Raw genomic sequence first — 25,621 nt, 5'->3', positions numbered from 1 at the left:
AAAGGATACTGGCAAGTAACTTATTCTACATTTTAAAAAATTAGACAAAGAATTTGAAGTTTTTCTAACCCTTTATTTAAAATAAAAAAAAAGTTCCATCAAAAGCAAATGTACAAATGCTGTAGTACAACAGGAAAAACATTAACCAAAGCAATTCAAATGAATAAAATCCACATCTTAGATAGGCTTGATCTTGAAGTGAAGACCAATGAGACTGAAGACGAGACATTTCAGATCTTGAACCAGGTAGTAGAACACGCGAAGACCTTCAGGGTCCCTGACAGAAAAAACAAAAAAAGATTTGCCCATGTTTGCCCATTTAGCTGTGAGTGCTACTTGTGCCAAATGGTTATTCCAACAACTTTTGGAAAAAGTACTTACTTTGACTGGTTGACATCAATCAAGGAGCCAATTTTGGAAGTTGTGAATGAAATGTGCTCGTCTCCAATGACAATCTCCAACTCCTGTGAGAGTTAAACAGGGAAAAAAGTTCAGTGTTGAGATGTGATCTCAAGAACATGAGTGGTCAAAGTGCAATTAACCAATGCAGAGTCTAGTCATTAAAGTTTCTTCAACTGTAAAGAGTTTTTTTTGGCTGCAGAAGGCCTTCACTAAGCCAGAAGGATGCAGAAAGACAGATCAGCTTGTGGAGATGTTAGAAAAACCAAACAGTGACAAGAAGTTTGCGTGTGAACTTGGTGGACGAACCTGTCTGCCAACTCTGTCTGGCGGAGGCCACAGCGCATCATCCTCCTTGGTGATTTCACTGTCGTCGATGATCCTCTTCAGCTCCTCCATCACACTCTTGTGTACATAGGCCTGGGTTGGAGAAGACAGAAAAAACAACTTGATGAGCTGAAGAATGAGTTAGGAGATTGTTTAATTTTAATGTCTATCTTAATTGATGTTAACAAGCTTATCACTCTGTATAAGCCTTTTAACACTGTCTTATCAGACCATACACACTTTAACTGAGTTTCAGAAGATTTTCGTGCACTTCAAATCTAGTGCAACTGCAAAGGGCAAATGAAATGACTGCAACATCAGACAACTGGATTAACTTGCCCAGCTATGTTAATGGAGTGAAACTATCTGCATCTACTAAGTGTGAGCTCTTGATGTGTGTGTGTTTGTTAGTGTCTTATGACTATTACTTAATTCATTATACTCATGTAACAGATGGCCATTTATGGGATGTGTTGTTGCCAAAGTGCTATACTATGTTATGTGTCTTTTGATTATTGGTATGACACATACTAATTGTGTATGTTTATTTCTTTGCCTGGAAAATGCCACTTTTCAAGCCTCTTGAGTTTTCAGGCCATTCTCCCTCACCATTCCATCTTTTATAAAGTTTCTAACCAAAATGGCGAATAAACCCAAACATTTAGCGAGGGCTAAGGTATTCATAAGGCTCATCAACAATCCACAAAACTTCATCATACCTCTTTCCTGATCATGACGTCATTCTTGTAGTTGCTGTTGTTTGCATACCTGAGTTTACCTGCGAGGAAATGTTAGATTTTTAGCCAAGTTTTCAATCAAAAAAACTGCAGTCGCCACACACACACACACACACACACACACACACACACACACACACACACACACACACACACACACAAATCCAGACGAAGGTGCTAGGAGCAGCACCGGGTCCCAGCTGTGTACCGCACATGGCGCATCACACTCCTGATCCTCTTAGATGGCTAAATATGACGAAGTTCACACGAATACATTACAGACTAGACGCAAGAGTTGTGCGAGAACTATGATATAACAATTTTAATTCAAATGGAAAAAACCAACTACGCTAGAAAACTGGGCGCTAGCATCTCGACGTTCACTACAATGCGGCCTAATGAATAACAGCCAGCATAGCCGCTCGCAGTGTTAGCGTGCTAACAGGAAGAACTGCCGCCTAAAACTCACCGTCAGGTCTGAACTCAAACTCCAGGAACTCGTGTCCAAACTTCCCCTTGTGTCCAACATAATATCGCAAATAGAAGTCACTTGTTGACATGATTCACTCCTCGGAAAGCAACAGTCTCTCTAAAAGTCCGAGGGAGAAGTTAACCGAGTGGACTGGGAGGCAAGGACCGCTTTGCTCCTCTGGTACGCATGCGCAGTTGCTCAAGTCGTCGGACAGTAGTGACATCATCATCTTGCGCGCAGGGTCGGAGGGCACACGCGTGGTCGGTATCTAACGATGGCCGGCTCTGTTTCCAAGGAGCTGGAGGATTTACTGAATCCGCTGCCTAAATTCGCGGATCCAGAGGATGATCACGATGAAGCGACCAAAGCCAAGGTCATTGAAAAGTTTAATGTGGACGATGACGAGGACGCGCTCGGCGTCAGTGTCCTGCGGAAGCACAACACATCCCTGCTTCTGGAGACAGATCGCCGGTACGTGGGAAAACCCGTGTCACGTCAACAACTGCTGATGGATAGTGACGGATCTGCAGGGGAAGAAGAAGAAGAGGAAGAAGTAGGAGACGATGAGGATGATATAGAGGAGCAGGAGGAAGATGAAGCTTCCTCAGAGGATGATCAGGTTGAAAGTGGAGATGAGGATGAGGAGGAAGAAGCTGGAGATGAATACGATGAGGAGGAAGATGATGAAGCTGACATGAAAATGCTGCAGTCTAAGATGATGGACGCTGACATCACCTTTCCCAAAGAGACGGACTTCCACAAGCTGACAGAGGGCATGGACGACCTGGGAGAGAGTGAGGACAGTGAGGGCAGCGGGTCTGAGGGTGAAGAGAGTGACGAAGATGATGGCTCGGAGAAGGATGAGATGGAAGATGGCGATGAAGAGGATGAGGGAGCTGTCAGGACATTCTCCCAGGATAAAGTAGATGAGGAAGTGGAGAAAGGGAAGGCTGTGAAGAACCAGCTTGCACTGTGGGACCAGCTCCTTGAGGGGCGAATCAAAATCCAGAAGGCCCTTGTGATGGCCAATCAGCTTCCACAACCGCAGACTCTCCCAGAGTTCAAGAGGAGGGGGGGCGCCGAGCTTGCGGGAGCGCTGAAGAACAGCCACAAAGCTTTAAAGGCTCTGCAGAGGTCTCTGTTGGAGCTGCAGGATCAGCTGCTGCACCAGAACCCCGACACAAAATCCATCTCCCTGGGGAAGACCTGGGGAGCAGAGGCCCAAAGTGAGGATGAGGATATCGGCAGCCATGATGACGAGGACATGCAGGACACAGAGGCGTCCACAGGGCCCCCTAAACGAAAACTGGAAATGGCAGAGTATCCCGACTTCATGGCCAAACGCTTTGCTGCTTTCCAGCCCTACCGCAACGCCACGCTGCAGAAGTGGCACGACAAAACCAGGCTGACCATGGGCAAGAGCAGCAAGGGTTTCGGGGCGTTTGATAGGAACATCCTGACTCAGGTGGAGCAGGTGCTGATGGACAACGAGAGGCTGGTGAGGCGCACCCAGACCCGACGCTCAGAGTACAGGGTCCTCGGGAAAAGAGAGGCTCCTGCGCCCGTCTTCGCAGAGGGCGAGGAGGCAGAGCAGCAGCTGAAAGCAAACACGCATCTCAAAGACCTGGATGAGGACATCTTTGACGACGACGACTTCTACCACCAGCTGCTGAGAGAGCTGATCGAACGCAAGACCAGCGCAGCAGACCCAAACGACCAGGTGGCGATGGGCAGGCAGTGGCTGGCCATCCAGAAGCTACGCAGTAAGATCAAGAAGAAGGTGGACACCAAGGCCAGCAAGGGACGCAAAGTCAGGTTCCACATTCACAGCAAGCTGGTCAATTTTATGGCTCCTATCGATCACAGTTCAATGAATGACGAGGCACGGACTGAGCTGTACCGCTGCCTGTTTGGTAACAGCGTGGTCAAGGAGTCAGCTGAGGTATGACAGCCTCACCTGGAGCAGGAGGACACTCACAGCCCTCTCTTCACGTCCAGAAAAGATGCTGGATGAGGACAGGGATGCTTGTGCCTCCTCAGCTGGACTGAATTCTTCCATTTTTCTAGGGGCTCTGTTTTTCTAGGGAGTAATATGAACTCATAGAAGCGACATAGTTCATTAATACACGGCCTATGCAGAATGACAGTTTTAAATGTGATTTTTTTTTTTTTTGGCAATTTGTGATAAAATATCCTGGTGGAGGACTAGTCAGTCTACTTTAGTATAAACTATCATTGACAAAATAAAATGCATACTTTTGATAACTGTATTCATATTTAAATGTATTGTTGCCCATTTAATCAGGTGCTTTTTTCTTCTGTCAGCAAGTCTCTTGACTGAAGTAAACTGTTGAAATTGTATTCCTCTTTTATTTGTAGTTTGTCCTAACACAGGGATTTCTGACAAATTTATAGTGCATGCATTGCTGCTACATTATGTTGAAGTGGCTTGAGGGAATGAGCATCTTTCTTCCATGATACACGCTTTGGAGCTCAATATTTGTAACTTCTAATGAGTCACATCATTCATCCAGGATAGGGCATTAAGCATGAGTTGCTTAAGAGGCAACTTGATACAGAACACTGTACAAAAAGGACAGATGAGACCTTGCATAAGGCGGTGCAATATCACAAGTTAATCAAGAAAAAACAAAACATAATTAGGACAAGCATCATGTTAATTCAACAGAGCAAAATGAACAAAAATACATTACCTGAGAACTTTATCACAAAAATGTACACAGGAAGCAAACAGCCTAGACCAACATTTACATTAAGAATAATGTAAGACGTGTTACAGTTGAATGCATTTAGTAACAAATAACAATAGTCAGCGTGTACTTAATTTAAATTAAACTTGCATATGTCTGCATTGAACATTCCCAAACTGACAGGAATACCCCCAGTTCAAGCTTAAAGGAATCACAGGTAAATAACTTTGTGACAAAGAGCAATTGATCATACTGTTATTTAGTTATCACTAAACTCATTATTAAGTGGTTTACAGTACAGGAATGCCTCAGTATTACTAAAAAAAAATAATAACGGGAAAAAAAAAGGTATTACACAGTTTGGCCATGAACACAGCAAAGAAAACTTTATTTCTTTGGTGGTGTGTCATTATACATCCAATGACTTGAGGTGGAAATTGGTTGTTTTGACTTGACTGTAATGTTTCTGATTCAAAATGTCAGATTCACACAAGACAAAGCAAATACTGCTCAGGGTAATGTACAACACAAGAAACCCATAATTGCAGTATTTCAAAATGTATTTGTTTAGAGCTTGAAAAAGTTGCATTGATAAAGGGAACTGGGTCACGCAGGGTAGTCTGCAGAAATAAGGTAAGGCCCTGCCATTGAACAGAACATTGCTACACTGCATGTGTTGCACCATTAAAGGCTAAGGATATCAAGTGATGGGAAATCTTGCTGGACACATCTTTCCTCCGTTTCAGTGCTGTAATAATGCAAGCAGCGATTATCAAACAAGAAGTGACTCAAGTTGAACCTCTTTGTACTTCTCCCCCTTCAATCACACACAGTGAAAATAAGGGGGGAACAAAGTAAAAACCTGAATGTAACTGCCTCAAACCAGCTCAAAAAATCATTTCTTTCCATTTTTCAGGATACACCTTACGACAACGTCCGAACAACCATTCTGAAATGATGACCTTGCTTTCATTTCTTGCCAATTTCTTCTGCCTTATTAGCCGCGATGTGTAGCCACATGCACTGCGTACAGATGAACATTCTCGTCCTTTCTCGAAAGCCGCATCATGCTCAGTGAGGCCGGCTGCTGGACTCCATGCTTTGCTGCTTCTGGGACGTCCCGTAACCGTTCAGGCAGCCGTTGAGCCGTTTGGTTAAGCCACCATTTAGAATATCCTGAATGTGTTGTACTATAAGGTTTATGGCAACTGTATTGAGAGACGGAGACATGCAGTCAGAGTTGGCAGTGTTTATGGTTTTGACTGACCATTTTGTTGACTTGAGAAATAAATTCTAATTACAAAACAGTTTTATGTTTTCAGAATTGTGGAGGCTTTCACGTCCTTCAGCTCACAGCATAATAAACACTGCTGTGCCCTTAACACTCTGTTGAGGCTAGTGTGTTAAAACATCTCTAACAGGGCTTTGACATGATTTCTATAAAAGCAGTTTGTTCTACAAATCTGCCTACAATGCAAAAATACTCACCAAGGTTATCAGCTCCTCTGGGTATGATCACATCAGCATATTTCTTCGTCTAAACAAAAACAAAGACAAAACACGGCTGATAATGAGTCCCTATCCGGGGACACAGTCACAACTTGAATGTCGCAATAGTTTTCATGTAGGATGTGCACTCACAGGCAGACAGAACTCCTCAAAGGCAGGCTTGACAAAAGTAATGTACTGCGCTAGGACACTTTCCAAGTCCCGTCCCCGTTCACTGATGTCACGCAGCACTGGGGAGAAGGAGAATAACATTAAGTGTACGGTTATCATTAATTTAACATCTCATAACATCTGTGAGACTTGCCTCTTGTCTTTTAAAAATAGAATTTGGAAGGGTTTCTTCTCTGTGGTTTCAATTATGCTCGCATGTCTCACCTCGGCGTGAGAGCCGCGTGTCTGCGTCTGTGTCCACAAACAGCTTCATTTGGAAGAGGTCTCGGATGTCCTGGGAATAGAACATCAGGATGCCCTCAAACAGCACCACATCAGCAGGGTACACAGTCACGGTCTCTTCTTTCCTGCCGTGTGAAAAATGATAAACATGACAAAAAGTTTTAAATGTGTGTCACTGCTCGGCACAAGGCAAACAACTGCAATACAATAAATCGGGTAAACACCATAAACAATAGCAAAAGCCAGTGGTTGTAGACTGACTCACCTAGAATGGGTGACAAAGTCATAAACGGGGATATGCACCGTTTTGCCATCCATGATGTCCCATAGAGTTGCAACTATGAGATCATTATCAAATGCATCTGTGGCAGACAGAAAGAAAGGAGTACAACACACTCAAAAACTTTCGTATATGGTAGATCCGGATGTATTCCCAGCAGGAAGTGACATGTTACTACAAGATGATAAGAGCACCAGACAGTCGCCATGCAAACCACACACACCAAATGTCAGAATTACAGACTGATTATAGACAGATTACAGCCAGATCAGACTGCTGCAAGATATAAATACACCGGCTGACCTTAAGTGCCCTTATGGGAGACATGGCTATAAACAGGCAAGGAGACCTTTAACACAGGCCTGTCTTAGCCTAACGTGTGATAGGATTGTACATGGATGGGATGAGGCCTGTTGGTTACTAGATAAATGACAAAAAAAAAAAAAAAAAGTTCTGAGTGACGACATACCTGGGTGGTCAAAGTTGAACTGTCCCTTGAGTGCCTTGGCCTTCTGCTCTGGGGTCAGGACTCTGTAGAAGCTGTCCTGACTGAGGATGGCCACTTGCCGCTGGTGGTGGTCGATTTTGTTTTGTCCAAGTAGCTCCATGATCTTACTGCATACTGATGACTAACCACAAAAACAGGGAGTGAATGGAAAAAAAAAAAAAAAATGACCCTTCTATCTGAGGCAATTAGCATTCAAATGTGAAGAGGACTGAAGGGATAAACTGTGACTAACAAGCAAAGCTCAATACACATCATCATTTTATCATTCTTTCAATATGTCGGTGCAGGTCTCACTAGATGAGACTGCAAATATGGATTCTGCAGCCTGATATGATGGTGTCAGGAACAGAACGATCCAATTGTAATTTTTAATTGATTGATTTTTTTTTTTTTTTAATTTATTGGAACTTCACTCAAAAATCAACAATGAGATCATTAATAAAAATAAATAAATAAATCTGGAAAAATGTTGTCTTTTTTTTTTAGATTGATCAAGTGAGTGAAACATAATATCAATTGTATTCTGGGTCTGCTATGGAAAGATAGCACACACACGCAGATAAAGACACACACACACGTATGCAAAACAAAGAAAGCATGCAGTTTACTTCCCATTCAAATGGATTGTGTGGAAGAGCAGGTGGCTCTATGAACGGTTGCTCATAACGAGGAAAGGGGCATGATACCAGGAAGTCTAACCCACAAACAACTGTCTGGTGGGCAACAACTCACATCTTCGTGTCGATGTAAACACTGTTGTCTACCTTCACTTAACTGCTATTTATGAGGCCAAAAGCTCAAAAGACACTAGGTCTGTGTCCTCAACTTCTTTCTCATCACCAGCAAAATGTGTGACATTTCCATACTGTCAGGAACAGTCAGCTCAATACCTCTGTGACTTGAAACACATTCCAACAGCCAAATCTCTCTCTGACAAAAGATAATGAAGAGTAAAAAACTCAAACTGAAATGATCCCATCCACTATCTATAAATACATGCTCAGAAAATAGAACGTTTCCATTTTTGATCTTCAAAAAGAAAGACAGCCACTTCTTGACAATCCTTGGAAATCTTTTAAATGTCAGCAGTGTCATCACACGTTTAAAGAAATGGGCGAGAAAAAGAGAGAGAGCAGAATAACACTGGAGATGAATAAGTCAACCTATTCTTATATTTGACAGTTTTTTTTATTATTATTATTAGGCAGTGGATGGTGATGCACAGAATCGCCATGCCAATACCCACTGAACTGCAACGAAATTGAAAACTGAGAGAGAAAGAGAGGTGCAGAAGCACAGAGAGAGAGAAACTGAGAGAGAAAGAGATGCAGAGGTGCAGACACACAAAGAGAGAGAGATGTATATAATCTATGTAAAATATATAATTGTATTAATTGTTTTTTGTGAAATGCTTTGGCAATATGTCATGATTGTCCATGCCAATAAAGCAGAATTGAATTGAAGAGAGAGAGAGAGAGAGAGAGAGAGAGAGAGAGAGAGAGAGAGATACACCTGTTTTACTAAAGGAGGGGAAATTTGCTGGGATGTAATGATCTATCAGCTCCTCCCACGTGAACTCACCACGCCAGTCACACATACTGTAATAATAATGATCATGATCATAATAATAAATCCAACACAGACTATATTCTCAAAGCTATAAACAGGCCTACAGAGAACACTGTCACATCTTGACATTGAGATATTTAGTCGATGTAGGACTAATTAGGGCTGTGTGCCGTTCTGCTTGTTTTTGCACATTTTAAATGGAGTTTATTGCTGAGCTTGGTCACACACGGTGCTTTCCAATCGCCCTCCATCGCTGTATAACTGATGTGATCTCTCGCATATTTCTCCAATCTCAGCGACACTGCGCAGCTGATGCTAATTCTCTTGATTGAGTCGGCGATCCTACGGAAATATCAGATTATGTCAGGAGTCGGACGCTTGCCTTGAACCCAGCGAAGTTTAAAAAAAAATATGGAAATGAGTCTGACACATTTGTGAGTACCGATGAGTCGGGATTTTACCGGCAGCTACACAATATTACCCATCTAAACAAAAGGCGCTTATAGCATGTACACAAGTAGAAATTTGTAATCATGCTTTGATATGCCAAAGGCCTACACCACGCTCAGTAATGACAGGACTATTTCCCACAGACTTGGTCTAACTGATCAAATTGAGACATGATGGATAGGATTATTTTTCAGAAGCCGTATGGGCTTAGTAAAAAAAAAAATGCGTGTCATTCATGAAATTTTCTAAAACATAAAGCATAACCCCATGGTGCTGATAATGCGAAAAGAATAAAGAAGCAAAATCCCCACAGATTTGGGTAAATGCCAACCTTGCCGCTGGCAGTTCCTCCGGCAACACCAATGAGAAAAGGCTGCCGATTATTTTGCTCATTTTCGGCTTGGTCATCTAGCTTTGTCTCGCTGTCGCCTGCCATGCTTCATCTGCAGCGCTATGCGGTCCTCTGACACTTGGGGGTGCCGGTGAACTTGGAACGCTCCTCCCATTTGATGATGATGACGCTGAAGATGATGATGATGATGATGATGATGGCAGTGGAGATGGTGATAATGATGAGGAGGAAGAGAACTGGGTACAAATACAACTCCATCAACTTTGAGGAGTGCCTTAAGGTGACTTAGCTGCAACCCATTGTATTCTGGCACAGTGTGAAATTTGTATTTGTAGCAGATCAGGATTGGAGAGAGTGGATTTACATGGTTGTGGAAAGGGGAATATTAATTAAGAGCTGTGTAACCTTGTCATTGTCTCTTCTCCCTTTCTGAGGTGAATACTCCCACTGGCCAACAAGGAAACAAAAAGGTGGCTTTAAAGGTGGAAATGCAGCAGCAGAGAGCTCTTGGACTTGTGCAAGACAATGTGTGGTGGGAGGTTTGTCATCCTTGGTGCTGGTAATAGCCTAACTATTTAAAAAAAAAAGATTGCCTGTAATAAATATGGATATTATAGTTTTCCCCTCTGTTTCTTTGTCCCATTTCTCAGATGACAATCTTGTCAAAACAATATGTGAAAACCAGTTATTCTCCATTCTTGAATCCAACGGAGTTATTTTCCATGTGGAATTGAAAGTTATGATCATCGGCCTCATGACCAAATGTCTTTGCCTGCTGCTTGTGATGACTTCACAGCAGAGGTTTACAGGGGATAGTTAGTTGTGGCATGAAAGGGGATTTTTTCCCTTGTTGCATTGCTGGAAAACACCAAGAGTGAGCCTGATGAGAAGCTGTGGGCAGACAGACAGACACAGACAGACAGACGGGACCAACAGGATGTCCAATGAAGTGGGTCGAGCCTTCAGTGTAGTACTTTTACTCTTATTAATTTATTGTCTTGATGCGTTTTTGTACTTCACAATGCTGTGCAATTGTTTGTTTTCTGTAGCCTATTGTGCTGTGCTGTTAGACCACTACATTAAATTAAATATTTTACTGCACAAGTTACATGAGTGTAGTGTGAAACCTTACAGTGATGAAACCTGCATCTGAGCACGATGAATGAAGCAGCTGAACCGGAAATGCTTTTCCTTGTGTGACCTTTCCACTAGTGCTGAGCTAGCACAGTGGTACCTTGAGACAGATTAGTGTAATGTGGTGAGGGTCTGTATTTTAGCACTGAATCGGATAGCCGTATCTGCAGTTTGATTGACGGAGCAGTGAACTTGACCGGCCACAACCATGAGTACTATGTTTGCGGACACAATCCTCATCGTTTTCATCTCTGTGTGCACGGCGCTGTTAGCCGAAGGTAAGCGAGCTGGCGAACCGCTCTGGTGACACGACGTCGACAGCTCACTCTTTACTGTTAGGACTTAACCCGGGTAAAAATGTAAATTAATACATATACAGGAAAGATACACACATCAGTCGGCATTGTGATTGATGTGATTTCTAACGTGACTACTGATAAAGACAGGCGTTTGGCGAGCTAACTAACCGGCTAATGCTAAACTGGCTTAGCCAGCCTAGCTAACGCACTTCTGTCAGTAACTTCACAGACAGCTAACGTACAAACAAGGTTTCATCGTAAAATTCACAAAACTCATTTAAAGGAATGTGTTCACACGTTTTTAATAACAGAAATTATCAAAATCACCAGAGAATTACATTCCAAAAAGGAAATAAAACAGAAACTTTGTTTTGTGTGTAAAATGTCTCTCTCAGCAAATATGTTTGTTGCCACATATAGGCCTATGCTACAAATGTAGAAGTACCAGAATGCTCAAGGAAAGACTCGGCCACAAAACACGTCCCAGACAAACTGGGAATGAATGGGCACTGAACTGTTTGAACCCATAGATGCTTTAAAGTTATTCTTTAATGCTGTAGAAGGAGACCTGTTGTCATTCAGCTCCACTGAGACAGTGTATGGTAACAGGCTCCCACATCCCCACTGCACAAGCTAATCCTGTTTAAAGACACTGGCCTGGACTGTAATGCTAGGTACACACATGATGCGCACTGTAATAGGCATATTATCATAGGTTCCTTGTGGGACAGTCAGTGATGACCTGGACTTGAAATAGAGCTCTCAAAAGTAACTGGATTTGTCTCTAAGAGTCTGTGGTCAGTGCAGACGTCATCTTGCTGTAGTGTGCCATCTGTGCCCTATAGTTTCACCTGTGGCCTCATGCAGTGCATCCAATAATAATATCTTCACATTTTCTTCCTCAGGTATTACATGGGTTTTAGTGTATCGGACCGAAAAGTACAAGAGACTAAAGGCTGAGGTAGAAAAACAAAGCAAAAAACGTAAGTGACCATTATGATTCATACTAATTATCACACTGATTGTTTGATCTGCACTGCCGACATTCACTGTTGGATGTTTGATTCCAGTTGAAAAGAAAAAGGAAACCATCACAGAATCTGCAGGACGTCAACAAAAGAAGAAGATTGGTAAGATCCTGATCAGTCCCATCCTATGGACTGATTTAATCAATTGGTGTGCATTAAATGTGAGGTGATAGACTGTGATTAAAGATAAAATAAGAAACTGGAGTTTAAAGATAAAACTATAAACTAAGCCTTATTTGATTGATTGAACAGGAAAACTCAAATACACTGTGTTTTAAAACAGTTATTTTCCTCAATATTGCATTTCTTGATAAGTAACATGCTTCTCATATGTTACAGAGAGACAAGAAGAGAAACTGAAGAACAACAACAGAGACCTGTCTATGGTGAGAGACAGCTGATTACAGTGCAGTTGTTAGTTTATGATCTAATGTTCACTGGGTTGGAAATTACTTAATTGCATTTATTGTTTTACTTTTCTGTTTGTTTTTAGGTACGCATGAAGTCCATGTTTGCCATAGGCTTCTGCTTTACAGCACTGATGGGCATGTTCAACTCCATGTAAGTGTTACACAGTGTTACAAAGATTTAAAACAATTTTTCACTTTTGATAAGATGGTTAGCTCTCATATTACATTTTAATAATGTGTGAGTGTAGCAGTTGGTGGCCATAGAGAAATAAGCACCTACACTTTTATTTCATTTTACCAATAACTACCAGATAACACCACTGCCAATGACTGGATCAGCTAGTGTTTATGATGTAGTGCTCAGGAAGTCTTGTCTGCTCAGGACGTAACTAATGCATAACTGGTATTCTGTATTACACATTATTTTATAGGGCTAGGTATGATCAGTGATTTGCTGATTTGATTCTGATTCAGAAGGTCACAATTAAATTCAATTTGCAGTTCTATATAGATTGGGTAAGGGACTGTGTAAGGGTTTCAGTTAGAATACCAGTTGTACTTGTTTTTTGTCTCTCTCTCTCACACACACACACACACACACACACACACACACACACACACACACACACACACACACACACACACACACACACAGAGGCCTAGACCTCCCTGCCCTTGTCTCTGTCCCTTTAGAGTAGACAGTTTCCCCCAAAATACATGATACTTCAAGGAGCTAATAGGTTCCTCAAGCAGCAGCTGTTTTACTTTTACACATCATTTTTTACAGTCATGAAGCATCAGGATATTTAATCCGTTTTAACTCCCGCTTGTTGATAGATTACAGCCTCTGATATGTTTGACGCCGTGTTTCACTTGATTGTCAGCTCAATTTTTTAACCCTCATTTGGAGCAAACACGGCCACAGCAGGATAAAAAAAAAACATATTAGTTTGATAGGCCCAGTGGTATGCGGAGAGAGAAAGAATGGGATAGAGCAGTGGTGTTTGAGCAAGCTAGACAGTGAATGAAGAAAGGGAATGAAAGTACCCAGAACAAACTTCTTTCAAAGGTTTTGAATCACTGCAACCACGAGACATTCTTCATCATACAGTCACAACCCTGCACATAAAAAACTTAGGCTGATAAGCCCAGTAGTATGTGAGATTAGTTGCCAACAGACACACACACAGACGCACCTGACTAAACACATGATCCCCTTCAGGCTACCTCCAGTCAGAGATAATAATTATAATTATTATCAAACACAGATGTATTACATAAAAGGAGTCCTGAATGTTATACTCAGGTCAAAAATTGCTTTCATCGTACAGTGTTGGGCAAAATCTTCAGCTACTTATAAATCTGGTGTCCTCTACTTTAAAATGTGCATCCTTCACTTTGTGTTGTCTAGCCTTCACCAGTTTTTTTCTCTTTCATTCTTTTTTCAGTTTTGATGGAAGGGTTGTAGCCAAATTGCCATTTGTCCCCCTGTCCTACATCCAAGGACTGTCACATCGTAACCTACTGGGCGAGGATTACACAGACTGCTCCTTTATCTTCCTCTACATCCTTTGCACCATGTCCATCAGACAGGTAACTTTTACTGTTGTGACACCTGTACAACTGGATTGGTTGGGGTCAAAGCCTTTTTGATATGCAAGAAAATTAAAAGCATATTTCACCATAATTTATGATTCAGGTGGGCAAAGTTCTGATGAGAGTTTTTTTTTTTTTTTGTTTGTTTTTTTTCCCACAGAAGTCTCTAAAGGCTGGGAAGTTTTAATAGCTAGAAATCTCAACACCTAGCAAAGTAATGAATGAGCCATAGGTATTAATACATTAATCAGTAACCCTATCAAACCACTGATATATTATGGTGATTTTATGCCTTGGGATGGTATAAATCTTACTGATTTGTATGTTTAAATACTCTGGTAATGCCCAAGGTTGGGAATTAAATGTGCTTTTACATCCACTGTCCACCCAAACCTGACTCACATGAACTTAAGCCAGCAAATCCAATTATTTGTGCCTTTCACCTATTACTGGGAGGAGGTTGTTTTTCTGCTCAGTGCCTGATTGGTCTCATGTCTCTCCAGAACATTCAGAAGATGCTGGGTCTTGCTCCCTCCAGAGCTGCAACAAAGCAAGCTGGAGGCTTTCTGGGACCCCCTCCCCAAGCGGCCAGGTTTTCCTAATCACCTCAGACAGTTTCAGCAGTGCTGCTCATTGACTGTGACTGTGTGACCGGAGGTGGTGGCTCCCTCATCAGAGCACAGAGCAGCTCAGGCCACACTGGGATTGCATTACCTGTTGCAGCTACGGAATCACTACCTGCACACTTCAGTTTGTTTCCTCATTCTTGTGGTGTTTCATTTTAAAATATGTTCCCTTAGAAAATAATTTAATTGTTGTGATTTATAAAGGACAATAATGTGTCCACCTTGTATGCAGCACATGCCATACATTGTTTTGGAACTTGGCTATAAATTGGCAAAGTCACCTTTTTAATGAAGTCATCAGTATTGTTGTAAGTCATTCTCTGTGTCCTCATTTGTTACAGATTAAAAACGTTTTATCATTAAATTTTAGTGTATTTTATTTGAATGCATGATTGTACAATAATTAGATTTATTGAGTTTAAGAATGGCAGTCACACATATTGCTTATTTTCAATGCTGATGAGGCATTGTTGTAGATATGGTACCTTAACAATGTGAAAGATGGGTTCAGGGTTTGGTAATAACTTGGTTAAATGCAGAGATGTCAAGTTTGAAACTTTCGAAACATTTCAAATGGCTTCAAGATTTTCAAAACTGTTTTGAAAATTTGTTTTTGAAATGTCAAAATTGCTTTGAAAATGGGTCAGTGATCAGAAGACACAGTGGCGTCGATTTCACCAGGATCAGATTAAAGTTACATCGTCGTAATTTTCAGAAATGTGATTCAGATGGTTTGGCTTCCCAGTGATAATAGTTCTTGTTTTAAGAGGGAGTCTGGTCACAACTCCTGGAAATGAAAGTGCTGTTGCAAGTCAAATGTACCTCCTGTGCGTAGACATAGAGCTGGTGCAGGGGAGTATAGGAAACAAGCCAGTGGACATGAAGAACTGTCAGGGAGGAATTACTGTCATGCATGCAACCTCGAAGTTGAATAAACATATGAGCCATGCCCTGAGGATGTCTGTCTAGGGTCATCATGAGGTCAGGCTATCATGTGGCTGTTAACTGAATTCATCTGTAGCGTGTTGTAATCTTTTTCATTGCATAACAAAAATGTCACACAAACTTGACTCTGCAGTTTTTGTTAAACTGTTAATGTAGCCTAATTCTTTCAACTTGTACAGGATCTGGCTAGTTTGTATATTCGTCCTGGAGGTCATCCAGTTCTTCAGTTTGGTGTGCCATTTTTGCCTCTGTCTCTGCAGGTTGTGTTTTGTGTCAGATGGTAGGTTACCTTGTGGGGCTGAGGAGGTGGATCACGCCATAAAGAGGTTTCTACTGGGCTTTATCTGCTTGGGACATTTTGCTGTGCAAGCATTCTCTTTGGGTAGCAGGCAGCCAAATGTTTAAAGAGACCCTGTTTCAGCTGGAAATCCTGGGTTCAAGCCCCACATGGATAACCATCCTGCTGCAGACAAGTCAAACACGTCATAAAATCCCTACTGGCTCTGGAGCTGTCCTTATTCTGGGTTTCCTGGAGGGGGCAAGTGACAAAACATTTTCTCCTAGATCAATGAAGTTTCAGCACCATCTTGCTGCTCAGTCATAAATATTCCTACATTGGACTTGTCCAGTACTAAGACAGCCTTCAACCTTGGTCACAGATCTACACTTTGCAGGTTACTTGCCTTTACTCAAAGCTTCCTCACTAGTTAAGAGGGAAATAACTGAACCTGCAAGTCATATGCCTGATTGTCTTATTTTGAGTTTCCTATTCCCATTTGCTTTGCATTTAGGCTTCTGCACTTTGCTTTGTTTTACATCTTAATGCCAGTCGAAGCTGTACACTTAAACAGGAGGCAGGGAATCCTCTTATTCTGAAAAGCCAGTGCAATCTGTATGGCTTTTTCCTTCATTCTCATCATCCTCATCCAAATAGTCCAGCAAAGTGAAGCCTACTACCTGAGACTTTAATTGTCTTGGATTTGAAAAGGTGGCATATTGAGGCTGAATGCACAAACAGTCCTTTTTATTGTTATTGTAATAAACAATCCAGTTTACTTACTAAACCTTGCTTGTTTTCTCAGTGTGGTTTGGTTGCGCTTGAGCTACTTTTTTTTTTTTTTTTTTTTTTTTTTGCAAAAACATTAAAAACACCTACCATAAGAAAGAATATAATATTGCAACAGGAACCTTTAAAGCTGTCTGTGAAAGTCGGTGTCATCATACTTCGTAGAAGTCAGCCCCTTTTTTCTTCATTTGGTCGTTACTGTCACATTTTCTGCGGTGCAACCGCGTTGTACTTCAATGCTCTTCCTGTACGCAGGGACATTTTCCCCATAATATTCACCTCATTATATTTAGGAACCGCACAAAGGTGACTATTTTCACGGTTGTCAAAACAAGATTGTCAAGCAGTTGCTACATAATAACACAGCCAACCTACTTCCCTCTGTAGTGAACTATTATTTATCCCGGTTTGTCCTCAATGGACCCGGGAGACAAACTCCAGCTCCTGGCGTTACGTAAGAAGAAGAGGCGTGGTCCCATTCACTGCGAGGCTTTATATTGTCAATTTGTCCTGTTTGGACTTGGGTTTCAAAGCTTGAATCCACTCCGTTAGCAAGAGCCTACACGGTAAAGTAGCTAACATTTTTTTCTTCCTGTTAATATCTCGCTAATGGCTCCATGTGCGCGGCGCCGCTAGCCTTTGCAAACTCTCAGCATGCTGCTTATTCTCATGCTAGTTAGCCTGGTGCAGTTCACGGCCGTGTATTTGCGTGTAATAACACAAGTAACGGGAAAAGTGAACCGTGCTCTGGCCGTGCAACGCTATAGATCACTGCTGATGTTTTGGTTAATGTGCTCTTGCAGGTACTTTGACTCGTTAAAATGGCCCAGTCACTTCTTGACACGATGCCAGCCGCCTCGACGGGCACTGTTCTCGTCAATGACCATCTGAACTACTGGGGAGGAAGACGAGTCAAACCCACGGATGAGAAAAACGCCGAGCCCGTGTTTGAGCCCGCCACTGGTAAAAAGCGCATTGTAGTCTGTGTAAAGCATAAGTTGAAGGTTTGTGCTGATAAATGTGGAAAAATGTGTGAGCCATGTCCAAAGGTTTGTGGGTTAGTGGGGCTGTCCAGGGTCATCATGAGGTGAAACTGTTATGCAACTGAATTCCTCTGTTGGGTGTAATAATCTTTTGGATTGAATGTCACACAAGAACTTGACTCTGTTTGTCAGCAGTGTTTGTTAAATTGTTAATGTAGATGGTAGAAAAATCCCTATTCTTTCAGCTTGTAAAGGATCTGGCCAGTTTGTGTATTTGCCTTGGGGGTCATCCAGTTTATCACTCTGTCTACTTGCTGTCAGCATGCCATTTTTGCCTCTGTCCCTGCAGGCCGTGTTTTATGTCAGATGGTACCCTGTGGGGCTGAGGAGGTGGATCAGGCCATAAAGAGTGCCCACACTGCCTACCTGAAATGGAGCAAGATGGCAGGCATGGAGAGGGCTCGAATCATGCTGGAGGCCGCCCGCATCATAAGGGTAAGATGGCTGAATTGATAGTGTCATCCAGGTTGGAGAGCAGCTAATGGTTTTGTCCCTGTTATTGAGCAATATCTGTCATCTCCACTTAGACTGCCAAAAAGCAAGCAGGGAAATTTGAAAGTGTTGTGCAACTAAATTAGATTTGAAATCTTGCCAGTGGACCAGAGGATAGTAGTTACTCATTAAATAAATTAATATCTTGCATCACCGCTGGCCTACATTTGTGCAGAATAAAGCCTAATTGTTTGTGTCCTTCTTTAAACTCTTTGATGTTATGCAGACAAGGACTTGAAACCCATTTGTCACTGTGCAATTGCATAATCTCATTGCATAATCCTAGGAAAACAAATATAATGCGAGTAAAGTAAGGCCCAAACACCCATATACATTGAGAGGTACAAGTCCCCCCCAATGTTCAGGCACTCCAAAAATGTCCCCCCCCCCCAAAAATATTGCTGGAATATATTTGCAATTCAATGTTCAGGCATTCCCAAAATGTCTGTCCCCCCAATGCTGAAATGGTGGTTTTGGCCCTGCAGTAAAGTAACCTCAGTACACTAATTTAAAAAAATTTTTTGCACTTTTTTCTTACACTTGTGCATCTCAAATGTAAATAGGAGCGAAGGGACAACATTGCTAAGCTGGAAGTGATCAACAATGGCAAATCCATTACTGAAGCACAGGTGGATATCGATATTGCCTGGCAGTGCATTGAATACTATGCCGGCATGGCTGGTACTCTATCAGGTGGGTGCTCTTTCAATCTATTCTGACAAGCGTTTATGATCATCTTTTTTGTGTCTTAAAATGCTTATTCTGTTTGTATCAAAGGCCTACAGCTTTACACATAGTGGTGTTTTTTTGTGTAACTCATTTGTCCTGTCATTTTCTGCAGGCCAGCATATCCAGCTTCCCGGGGGAGCGTTTGCTTACACAAGAAGGGAGCCTCTGGGTGTGTGTGTGGGAATTGGTGCCTGGAACTACCCCTTCCAGATAGCAGCATGGAAATCTGCTCCTGCCCTGGCATGTGGTGAGTTTGCCACAGCTGTGTGTGTGTAGTGTACACTTTCCTGTTTGATATGTTCATTTTAAATTCAATCCCATGCCTTTTCTGTTCTTGATCATAAACAGCTGCATAGACCTGTACTGTTGAATTTTTACACACTTTTAGGTAATGCCATGGTATTTAAACCCTCTCCAATGACTCCTGTGACTGCTGTCATACTGGCTGAGATCTACAAAGAGGCAGGGGTACCTGAAGGGCTCTTCAATGTGGTACAAGGCGGAGCTGAGACTGGCACCTTGCTCTGCCACCACCCTATGGTCGCCAAAGTCTCCTTCACTGGTAGTGTTCCAACAGGCAAAAAGGTACACAGATGAAAAACAAACTATGATTTCTAATATAACATTAATAGGCCATAGCTGAAAAGTTGGAGCCAGTCATTGCACATTAACAATAACATGTCTCTCTTGCACTCAGATCATGGAAATGTCTGCAAAGGGGGTGAAGCCTGTGACTCTCGAGCTGGGAGGGAAATCTCCACTCATCATCTTCAAGGACTGTGAGATGGAGAATGCAGTGAGGGGAGCGCTCATGGCAAACTACCTCTCACAAGGAGAGGTGAGGCAGTGGGGACTTTATTTATGCAGGATCATGCTTTCTTTAGGAAACTATTGTCCAGTATTCATGAATGTCACAGTGCACTCAATCGTGTCAACTGTGACCTGATCATAGGCCTTTTTTTTTGTCAGTTGTGATCAGTTAAAATTTAGCTTCAATTTTGTAGGTTTGCTGCAATGGGACCCGAGTGTTTGTGCAAAGAGAGATCATGCCACAGTTTCTGGAAGAAGTGGTCAAGAGGACAAAGGCCATTCGTGTTGGTGACCCTCTGCTGAAGGACACCCTTATGGGAGCACTGATCAGCAAGCCACACCTGGAAAAAGTGTTGGGGTTTGTTGCTCAGGCCAAGAAGGAGGTGCATGATTAATCATTTTAACTGATTAGATAAGATGAGGCTGTAATGATCCACATGGGTACAATGAGTTGTTTGACTAATATCTCGTACGTTTTCCCAGGGAGCTAGAGTGCTTTGTGGAGGGGAGCCTTTCACCCCCAGTGATCCCAAACTAAAAGGGGGCTACTTCATGTCACCTTGTGTACTCGGTGTGTCTTTTGAAACATTTTTCATTTACTCTTTTTAAACAATAATTTCTATTCCTGACTGCCGATCATGTGACTTCAAATAGTTTGACGCAGTTTTTATCCCATCTGCATATTTGTGCGTCACTCATATGTTCCACACAATTTCTCTGACAAAGATAACTGCCGAGATGACATGACATGTGTGAAGGAGGAGATCTTTGGCCCGGTTATGTCTGTTTTGCCTTTCGATACGGAGGAAGAAGTTCTCCAGAGAGCCAACAACACCACGTTTGGATTGGCCTCGGGGGTTTTCACCAGGTCAGCATTAAAAAAAGACAGTACATAGTTGAGTTTTTCATAACTCTGCAGTCTGATGCAACAGCTGATACACAGCCCTGACCTTTCATACTTGAAGATTAGAAAGTTATTGCTTCCAGTTGGATGTTGCGCAGGGTTTCCACAAAGCAAGTATTAAAGCATGGCGATTACAGACTTTTTTTTTTTTTGTTTAAAAATAAAGCATGGTGACTTTTTGTGGCTGGAGGACAAATGAAGCCACATCACAGTCTGCATGCATACTATTCATGTTCCTTGTTATGATCTAAATGCCTTGTCTAGTGGTCATTATTCTTGTTTTCTCTCTTCTCTCACTGCAGGGATATAGGACGAGCCCATCGTGTGGCTGAGAACCTGCAGGCAGGAACTTGCTTCATAAACAACTACAACATTAGTCCTGTGGAAGTGCCATTTGGAGGATACAAAATGTCAGGTGGGATGTCACAATGACCTATGAAGTTTAAGGAAGAAGACTTAGTGTTTAGGTCATTGTAGCTGCAAAGTCATTGTCACATTACTGTGTGTAGAGTTCATAAGTGTCAAATTTGATTGCTCTGATTAAAATTAATTATCTTTATTCTACATTAAAGTAGGGCAGATCAATAAAATGCCAAGTGCTCCTGTATTAAATCACCTCATGTTCTCCGTTGTGTTTTGCCAGGTTTTGGTAGAGAGAATGGCCAAGTGACTATCGAGTACTACTCACAGCTGAAGACTGTGGTTGTGGAGATGGGCGACGTTGACAGCCTCTTCTAAATACCTTTCTCCATGTTTACCCAACTGTGAACAAAACACTCTGCACCTCCCTCTTGTCTAGTGTTTAGACAATATGCACCAAAAACATCTTAAACTCTTTTGTTTGCACCTTCATTTGGTTTCTACTGTGTATTTCTACTGTGGAACACATTACCAGCATTACATGTGAGGAGCTAGATGCCTGTATGAATAATAATTCACAAAACTGAAGAACTGGATGACCACCAATCAGCTCACAACACTTTATTAACTTCATTCTTCAAATGAGTCTGTTTAACACATGGCCACATGCATTTTAACATACATAATAAATACAGGCCCTATTTTTAGATTGAACCTACTTTTCATTTAAAAAAAAAAAAAAAATGCTGTAGTTACCAACATTGAGCCTCTGAATTGTGACTCAGCATTATTATAAAGTAGGTATAGGACACTCAAGCCTTTTATAACCTCAACACTGCTGGCTTCAGGTTTTATATGAATGAAGTACCATTGTGCCAACACCTAACGCTTTTTTAACAAAATAAACTCCCTTGTAAGACATTGTTGTGCGTTTTTATTTAGCTTCTGAATTAAACAAACTGATCGAGGGTCTCGGGGAACAGCAGTTTTGATGTGTTATTGTCATTTCTTTTGATGAATAGATAAATAGATGCACGCATTCATACACCGGCACGCTGTAACACGTGCTCTTATTTTGAAAAAAGCAAACCGGACGTTGTACAACAAGGCAGCGAGTTGAAGCATCTTATTGAAAACCGGCTCAGTATTTGTGTCTGGAGTGTTAACAAAATGCAGGTAGTTCTTAATTTCTCTTAGATGACATGCTGCTAAACTATTATTTAATCTATGAGCTGACGTTCATTGGCGTTGGGCATGAGTTTGAGTTGTATACCGCTAATTTGAGGTTAACTTTAGGTAGCTAGCTAAAGTTAGCATTAGCTAACTCAGCTAAATAATGAAGATAACAATAAATTAAGATAAGACTGCGGCACTAACCACAAAATATCGATGTGATTGGTCTGTATGTGCCTGAAGTGTTGAATTGTTTGCTTGTTTATCCAGTTGATTTTTGTTGTCTCACCTAGCAACGAGAGGAGAAACAGCTGGAGGCGTCCGTTGAGTCTCTGATTTCTCGGGTGGCTCACGTCAAAAACTCCCTTCACAGTTTTATTTACAAGCTGGAAAACGAGTATGAACGCTTAACATGGTGAGTTAAGCGTTGTTTGGCTTTTAGTGACGTTCATGTCTCCCCTGTCACTTTTACCTTACGATGCTCTGGTATGTTTCTGTGTCCTAGGCCGTCTGTTTTGGACAACTTTGCTCTCCTGTCCGGTCAGCTTAACACGATCAATAAACTGCTGAGAAACGAGAAAACACCGTCTCTTCGCAACCAGGTGATAATACCGCTGCTTTTGTCTCCAGACCGAGATGAGGATTTAGCAGTGAGTATCTTTCCTCTGGAGGACAGTGACCCGTCTGCTCTGAGGTGACCTCTTGGGCTCTTTATTCACCCCGGCTCTGTGTTTTTCATGTCCAGAAACTAACAGAGCAGCGTGTCCCCGTGTTCAGCCATGAGATTGTCCCAGACCACCTGCGGACCAAGCCTGATCCAGAGGTGGAGGAGCAGGAGAAGCAGCTAAGTACGGAGGCTGCACGTATCGGCCCCGAGGTGGCACAGGTAACTTACTCAATGCTGTGCATAGTGGTTGTTGGAGCACAAGGGACTGAGGCTGTCTCATACATATGATCTTTAATTCTTAGTGAGTGTCATGCAACAACTGTATGCCCATAAAATTAATTTGACACTGACATTTGACATGTATCTTTCATTTGCCATGGACTGTGTATAGCTGTATGGTATGTCGCAGGTATTCACTGGCAATTCCTATTTTCAGTCAGTAATCCGTAGTGATATTTTTCCTTCACAGAAACAGATTCAGACGTTGAATAAATTGTGTTCTAATCTGCTGGAGAAGCTGAACAATCCTCGCGATGACAGAGATGCAGAAAGTGCAGGTATGCTATCGTCTTGAGTTGTTTAATACATAAACATGCAATCAGTTTGTTGACAGTTTCTTGTCTTTCAGCAATACGACAGAACAAACCGTCTTTCAACCCCGCTGACACCAATGCACTGGTTGGAGCGGTTGCCTTTGGGAAGGGGCTTTCTAAATGCAGGCCTCCGGGCCCAGTGGCCCCTGGACATCCAGGACAGGGCGCCATGATTAGTGGAGGTCCAACCTTACAGCAAGTCACTATCGGAGGTGGTTCAGGCCAGCAAGCTGGTATGGGAGGACCTGTGGCTCCACAGCAACAAGGGCAGCCAGGTAGGAGCCCTCTACAGTTACACACCAAGCTTTCAAGTTTATCTGTGACTGAACATAAAATGATGATTAAAAACATTGAAGAAGACATTGAATTGGTTTGTGCAGGTGAGATTAAACACATCCAAGGATCTTAAGACAACGAAACAAACAAAATGACAAACTCTTATGACTTTGAAAGTCTAGATGAAAGATTAAAGGTGCCTGAGTTTTTGCTTTTGCTGGCATTAGATTTTTTTTTTTTTTAAACGTTTGCCTAAAGTAAAACAATATGTACTACTAGAGAACCATATTTTCCTGATTCCACAGTATATTGGATCTGGTAAGCTCTTGGGATCTCTTACATTTCCAAATTTAAATTCTGAGCATCAGATGGCTCTTACTGAGATAGGATCCTAAAATAGGCGTTTATTTAAGTTTTGTGCCAGATTCAACTCACTGCAGTTCCATCATAACTGGGCTTGGATGCCACTTGAGCTTTGCAGACTTTTGAAAGGTTTCTGCGGCTACTACACCATTTTCAACTGTCAGCTTTTTGTTGACCCAAACCACTTAGGAAGGTTAACATGCATTTAATTAATATTTTTCCATCTGATTTTTTTTTCACAGGAAAAATGCCAAGCAGCATCAAGACAAACATAAAATCTGCCTCTGGTTCCATGCATCCTTACAACCGATGAGCTCCAAACTTGAGCCTGTATTTACCTCTGAGAGACTGCCACACCTACAACAGTGGCAACAATGTGACCTTTCTTTGCTGTTCTATCATGATTGAAGAGCTGAAGTAGTTATATCCTCAATTCTCTGTAAAGCTGTTTACATGGCAAATGTATAATAAAGTGTTCCAATATACTGTGATATTTTCATAGTGGACATGGTGCACTATTTATGTGTTGATGGGTTTTTTAGTGCTACATAATGCGGCTCGATGTTTGAGCCACTAGATGGCAGTACATCAACGTTAATGGAATGGACAGCTTTCACTTGAGCTGCACCCAGACATTAAAAAAAATAAATAAATAAAATGTGTGAAATTAAACATTTTCTTGTTTAATGAGTACACTGTTAACAGTCTTTAAATTGTTTTGAAAAATACTATTTTTCAAATGATTACTCTCAAGCTTTATGGTGTGAATTAAACCCAAATAAATAACTACATTTTTTGTTACAGTGGCAAGTGCACCTCAAACACTCTTTTGCCATTCACATCTTAACACACAGGTTGTGTTAATTTTATTAAGAAACCATGTCAAAACTGTAACCTTAACCTCTCAATTAAATACCCTTTGGCGTCAGTGCCATGGGTTTAGGAAGATACAGGCCTACTGTCATCCCATCAAATGACCATCTCTGCATCTCCACATTGCACATACGCACCGTGATTTGATGTCTGTTCAGTACGGCATTTTTATTGCTCTTGAGCTTATATTTTGTCCATTTCACAGCAACGAAGGTGAGAGTAATGAGGGTGGACATTGCTCTGTCTGGCCTGATAATGTCAAAGTGTTTAAGGGGAGGAAATGAGAAAGTTCATGCTGACGTGTGAGGGGCCTCTCCATGCTCGGGGTCTGTCCACTCCAATCCCTGTCCCACTGAGCCGCCGCTGCACAGCGCAGTGACCACGCTGCTGTCACAGGATGCAGGACGATGGCTGACCTACATACACCCTCTGTCCCCAAACGGGCAGACGTCTCGCTGTGTCAGCCACCACGGCCAGGCGCTCTGCTGAGACAGCTCAAGCTGCACAAGGTCACACTCGACGTCCAC

At 42.0% G+C, this 25,621-nt stretch overlaps 6 protein-coding genes across 6 annotated transcripts; 4 read left to right on the top strand and 2 right to left on the bottom strand.

The window, feature by feature from the left end:
* Positions 1–52: 52 nt before the first annotated feature.
* On the bottom strand, positions 53–2,137 carry magoh (mago homolog, exon junction complex subunit). The gene is made up of 5 exons (XM_030048951.1): positions 1,933–2,137; positions 1,446–1,504; positions 709–819; positions 382–464; positions 53–277 (listed from the first exon to the last, which is right to left on the bottom strand). The coding sequence occupies exons 1-5, from the start codon at positions 2,021–2,023 to the stop codon at positions 178–180; spliced, it is 444 nt and encodes a 147-aa protein (XP_029904811.1). The 5' UTR covers positions 2,024–2,137; the 3' UTR covers positions 53–177.
* Positions 2,138–2,153: 16 nt separating this feature from the next.
* Positions 2,154–4,296, top strand: aatf (apoptosis antagonizing transcription factor). Its single transcript, XM_030048948.1, has one exon. It carries the CDS (start codon positions 2,210–2,212, stop codon positions 3,881–3,883), a length of 1,674 nt encoding a protein of 557 aa, XP_029904808.1. The 5' UTR covers positions 2,154–2,209; the 3' UTR covers positions 3,884–4,296.
* A 714-nt stretch (positions 4,297–5,010) lies between these two features.
* Positions 5,011–9,851, bottom strand: uck2a (uridine-cytidine kinase 2a). The gene is made up of 7 exons (XM_030048949.1): positions 9,687–9,851; positions 7,298–7,457; positions 6,814–6,910; positions 6,531–6,673; positions 6,288–6,385; positions 6,135–6,183; positions 5,011–5,854 (listed from the first exon to the last, which is right to left on the bottom strand). The coding sequence occupies exons 1-7, from the start codon at positions 9,789–9,791 to the stop codon at positions 5,718–5,720; spliced, it is 789 nt and encodes a 262-aa protein (XP_029904809.1). The 5' UTR covers positions 9,792–9,851; the 3' UTR covers positions 5,011–5,717.
* A 1,025-nt stretch (positions 9,852–10,876) lies between these two features.
* Positions 10,877–15,164, top strand: tmco1 (transmembrane and coiled-coil domains 1). Its single transcript, XM_030048950.1, has 7 exons — positions 10,877–11,119; positions 12,046–12,123; positions 12,211–12,270; positions 12,508–12,554; positions 12,662–12,729; positions 14,027–14,171; positions 14,678–15,164. Exons 1-7 carry the CDS (start codon positions 11,050–11,052, stop codon positions 14,774–14,776), a joined length of 567 nt encoding a protein of 188 aa, XP_029904810.1. The 5' UTR covers positions 10,877–11,049; the 3' UTR covers positions 14,777–15,164.
* A 2,058-nt stretch (positions 15,165–17,222) lies between these two features.
* aldh9a1a.1 (aldehyde dehydrogenase 9 family, member A1a, tandem duplicate 1) lies at positions 17,223–22,071 on the top strand. Its single transcript, XM_030049630.1, has 12 exons — positions 17,223–17,377; positions 17,615–17,774; positions 18,144–18,289; positions 18,910–19,039; positions 19,188–19,322; positions 19,464–19,660; positions 19,773–19,913; positions 20,080–20,268; positions 20,369–20,456; positions 20,612–20,753; positions 21,092–21,204; positions 21,433–22,071. The coding sequence occupies exons 2-12, from the start codon at positions 17,633–17,635 to the stop codon at positions 21,525–21,527; spliced, it is 1,518 nt and encodes a 505-aa protein (XP_029905490.1). The 5' UTR covers positions 17,223–17,377; positions 17,615–17,632; the 3' UTR covers positions 21,528–22,071.
* Positions 22,072–22,179: 108 nt separating this feature from the next.
* Positions 22,180–24,725, top strand: med8 (mediator complex subunit 8). Its single transcript, XM_030049631.1, has 7 exons — positions 22,180–22,325; positions 22,616–22,737; positions 22,828–22,972; positions 23,068–23,208; positions 23,459–23,546; positions 23,618–23,857; positions 24,464–24,725. Exons 1-7 carry the CDS (start codon positions 22,320–22,322, stop codon positions 24,532–24,534), a joined length of 813 nt encoding a protein of 270 aa, XP_029905491.1. The 5' UTR covers positions 22,180–22,319; the 3' UTR covers positions 24,535–24,725.
* Positions 24,726–25,621: the final 896 nt, after the last annotated feature.

The sequence above is a fragment of the Myripristis murdjan genome, chromosome 4 (assembly GCF_902150065.1).
Source record: "Myripristis murdjan chromosome 4, fMyrMur1.1, whole genome shotgun sequence".
Taxonomy (NCBI): domain Eukaryota; kingdom Metazoa; phylum Chordata; class Actinopteri; order Holocentriformes; family Holocentridae; genus Myripristis; species Myripristis murdjan.
Note: the sequence above shows the minus strand (reverse complement) of the source record. Positions and strands in the feature narration are given on the sequence as shown.

What these genes read in the sequence shown, in the direction of transcription:
- magoh (XM_030048951.1), bottom strand. Translation starts at nt 2,023, where the DNA reads ATGTCAACAAGTGACTTCTATTTGCGATATTATGTTGGACACAAGGGG. An exon ending in GTTTGAGTTCAGACCTGACG is followed by an intron (nt 1,505 to 1,932) that starts GTGAGTTTTAGG and finishes ATTTCCTCGCAG; the next exon opens with GTAAACTCAGGTATGCAAAC. An exon ending in CAGACAGAGTTGGCAGACAG is followed by an intron (nt 465 to 708) that starts GTTCGTCCACCA and finishes TAACTCTCACAG; the next exon opens with GAGTTGGAGATTGTCATTGG.
- aatf (XM_030048948.1), top strand. Translation starts at nt 2,210, where the DNA reads ATGGCCGGCTCTGTTTCCAAGGAGCTGGAGGATTTACTGAATCCGCTG.
- uck2a (XM_030048949.1), bottom strand. Translation starts at nt 9,791, where the DNA reads ATGGCAGGCGACAGCGAGACAAAGCTAGATGACCAAGCCGAAAATGAG. An exon ending in CACGCGGCTCTCACGCCGAG is followed by an intron (nt 6,386 to 6,530) that starts GTGAGACATGCG and finishes CCTTCTCCCCAG; the next exon opens with TGCTGCGTGACATCAGTGAA. An exon ending in CAGAGGAGCTGATAACCTTG is followed by an intron (nt 5,855 to 6,134) that starts GTGAGTATTTTT and finishes CTCTCAATACAG; the next exon opens with TTGCCATAAACCTTATAGTA.
- tmco1 (XM_030048950.1), top strand. Translation starts at nt 11,050, where the DNA reads ATGAGTACTATGTTTGCGGACACAATCCTCATCGTTTTCATCTCTGTG. An exon ending in CACGGCGCTGTTAGCCGAAG is followed by an intron (nt 11,120 to 12,045) that starts GTAAGCGAGCTG and finishes TTTCTTCCTCAG; the next exon opens with GTATTACATGGGTTTTAGTG. An exon ending in ACAACAGAGACCTGTCTATG is followed by an intron (nt 12,555 to 12,661) that starts GTGAGAGACAGC and finishes GTTTGTTTTTAG; the next exon opens with GTACGCATGAAGTCCATGTT.
- aldh9a1a.1 (XM_030049630.1), top strand. Translation starts at nt 17,633, where the DNA reads ATGGCCCAGTCACTTCTTGACACGATGCCAGCCGCCTCGACGGGCACT. An exon ending in AGGCCGCCCGCATCATAAGG is followed by an intron (nt 18,290 to 18,909) that starts GTAAGATGGCTG and finishes AAATGTAAATAG; the next exon opens with GAGCGAAGGGACAACATTGC. An exon ending in TGGAGGATACAAAATGTCAG is followed by an intron (nt 21,205 to 21,432) that starts GTGGGATGTCAC and finishes GTGTTTTGCCAG; the next exon opens with GTTTTGGTAGAGAGAATGGC.
- med8 (XM_030049631.1), top strand. An exon ending in CAGAGATGCAGAAAGTGCAG is followed by an intron (nt 23,547 to 23,617) that starts GTATGCTATCGT and finishes CTTGTCTTTCAG; the next exon opens with CAATACGACAGAACAAACCG. An exon ending in ACAGCAACAAGGGCAGCCAG is followed by an intron (nt 23,858 to 24,463) that starts GTAGGAGCCCTC and finishes TTTTTTTCACAG; the next exon opens with GAAAAATGCCAAGCAGCATC.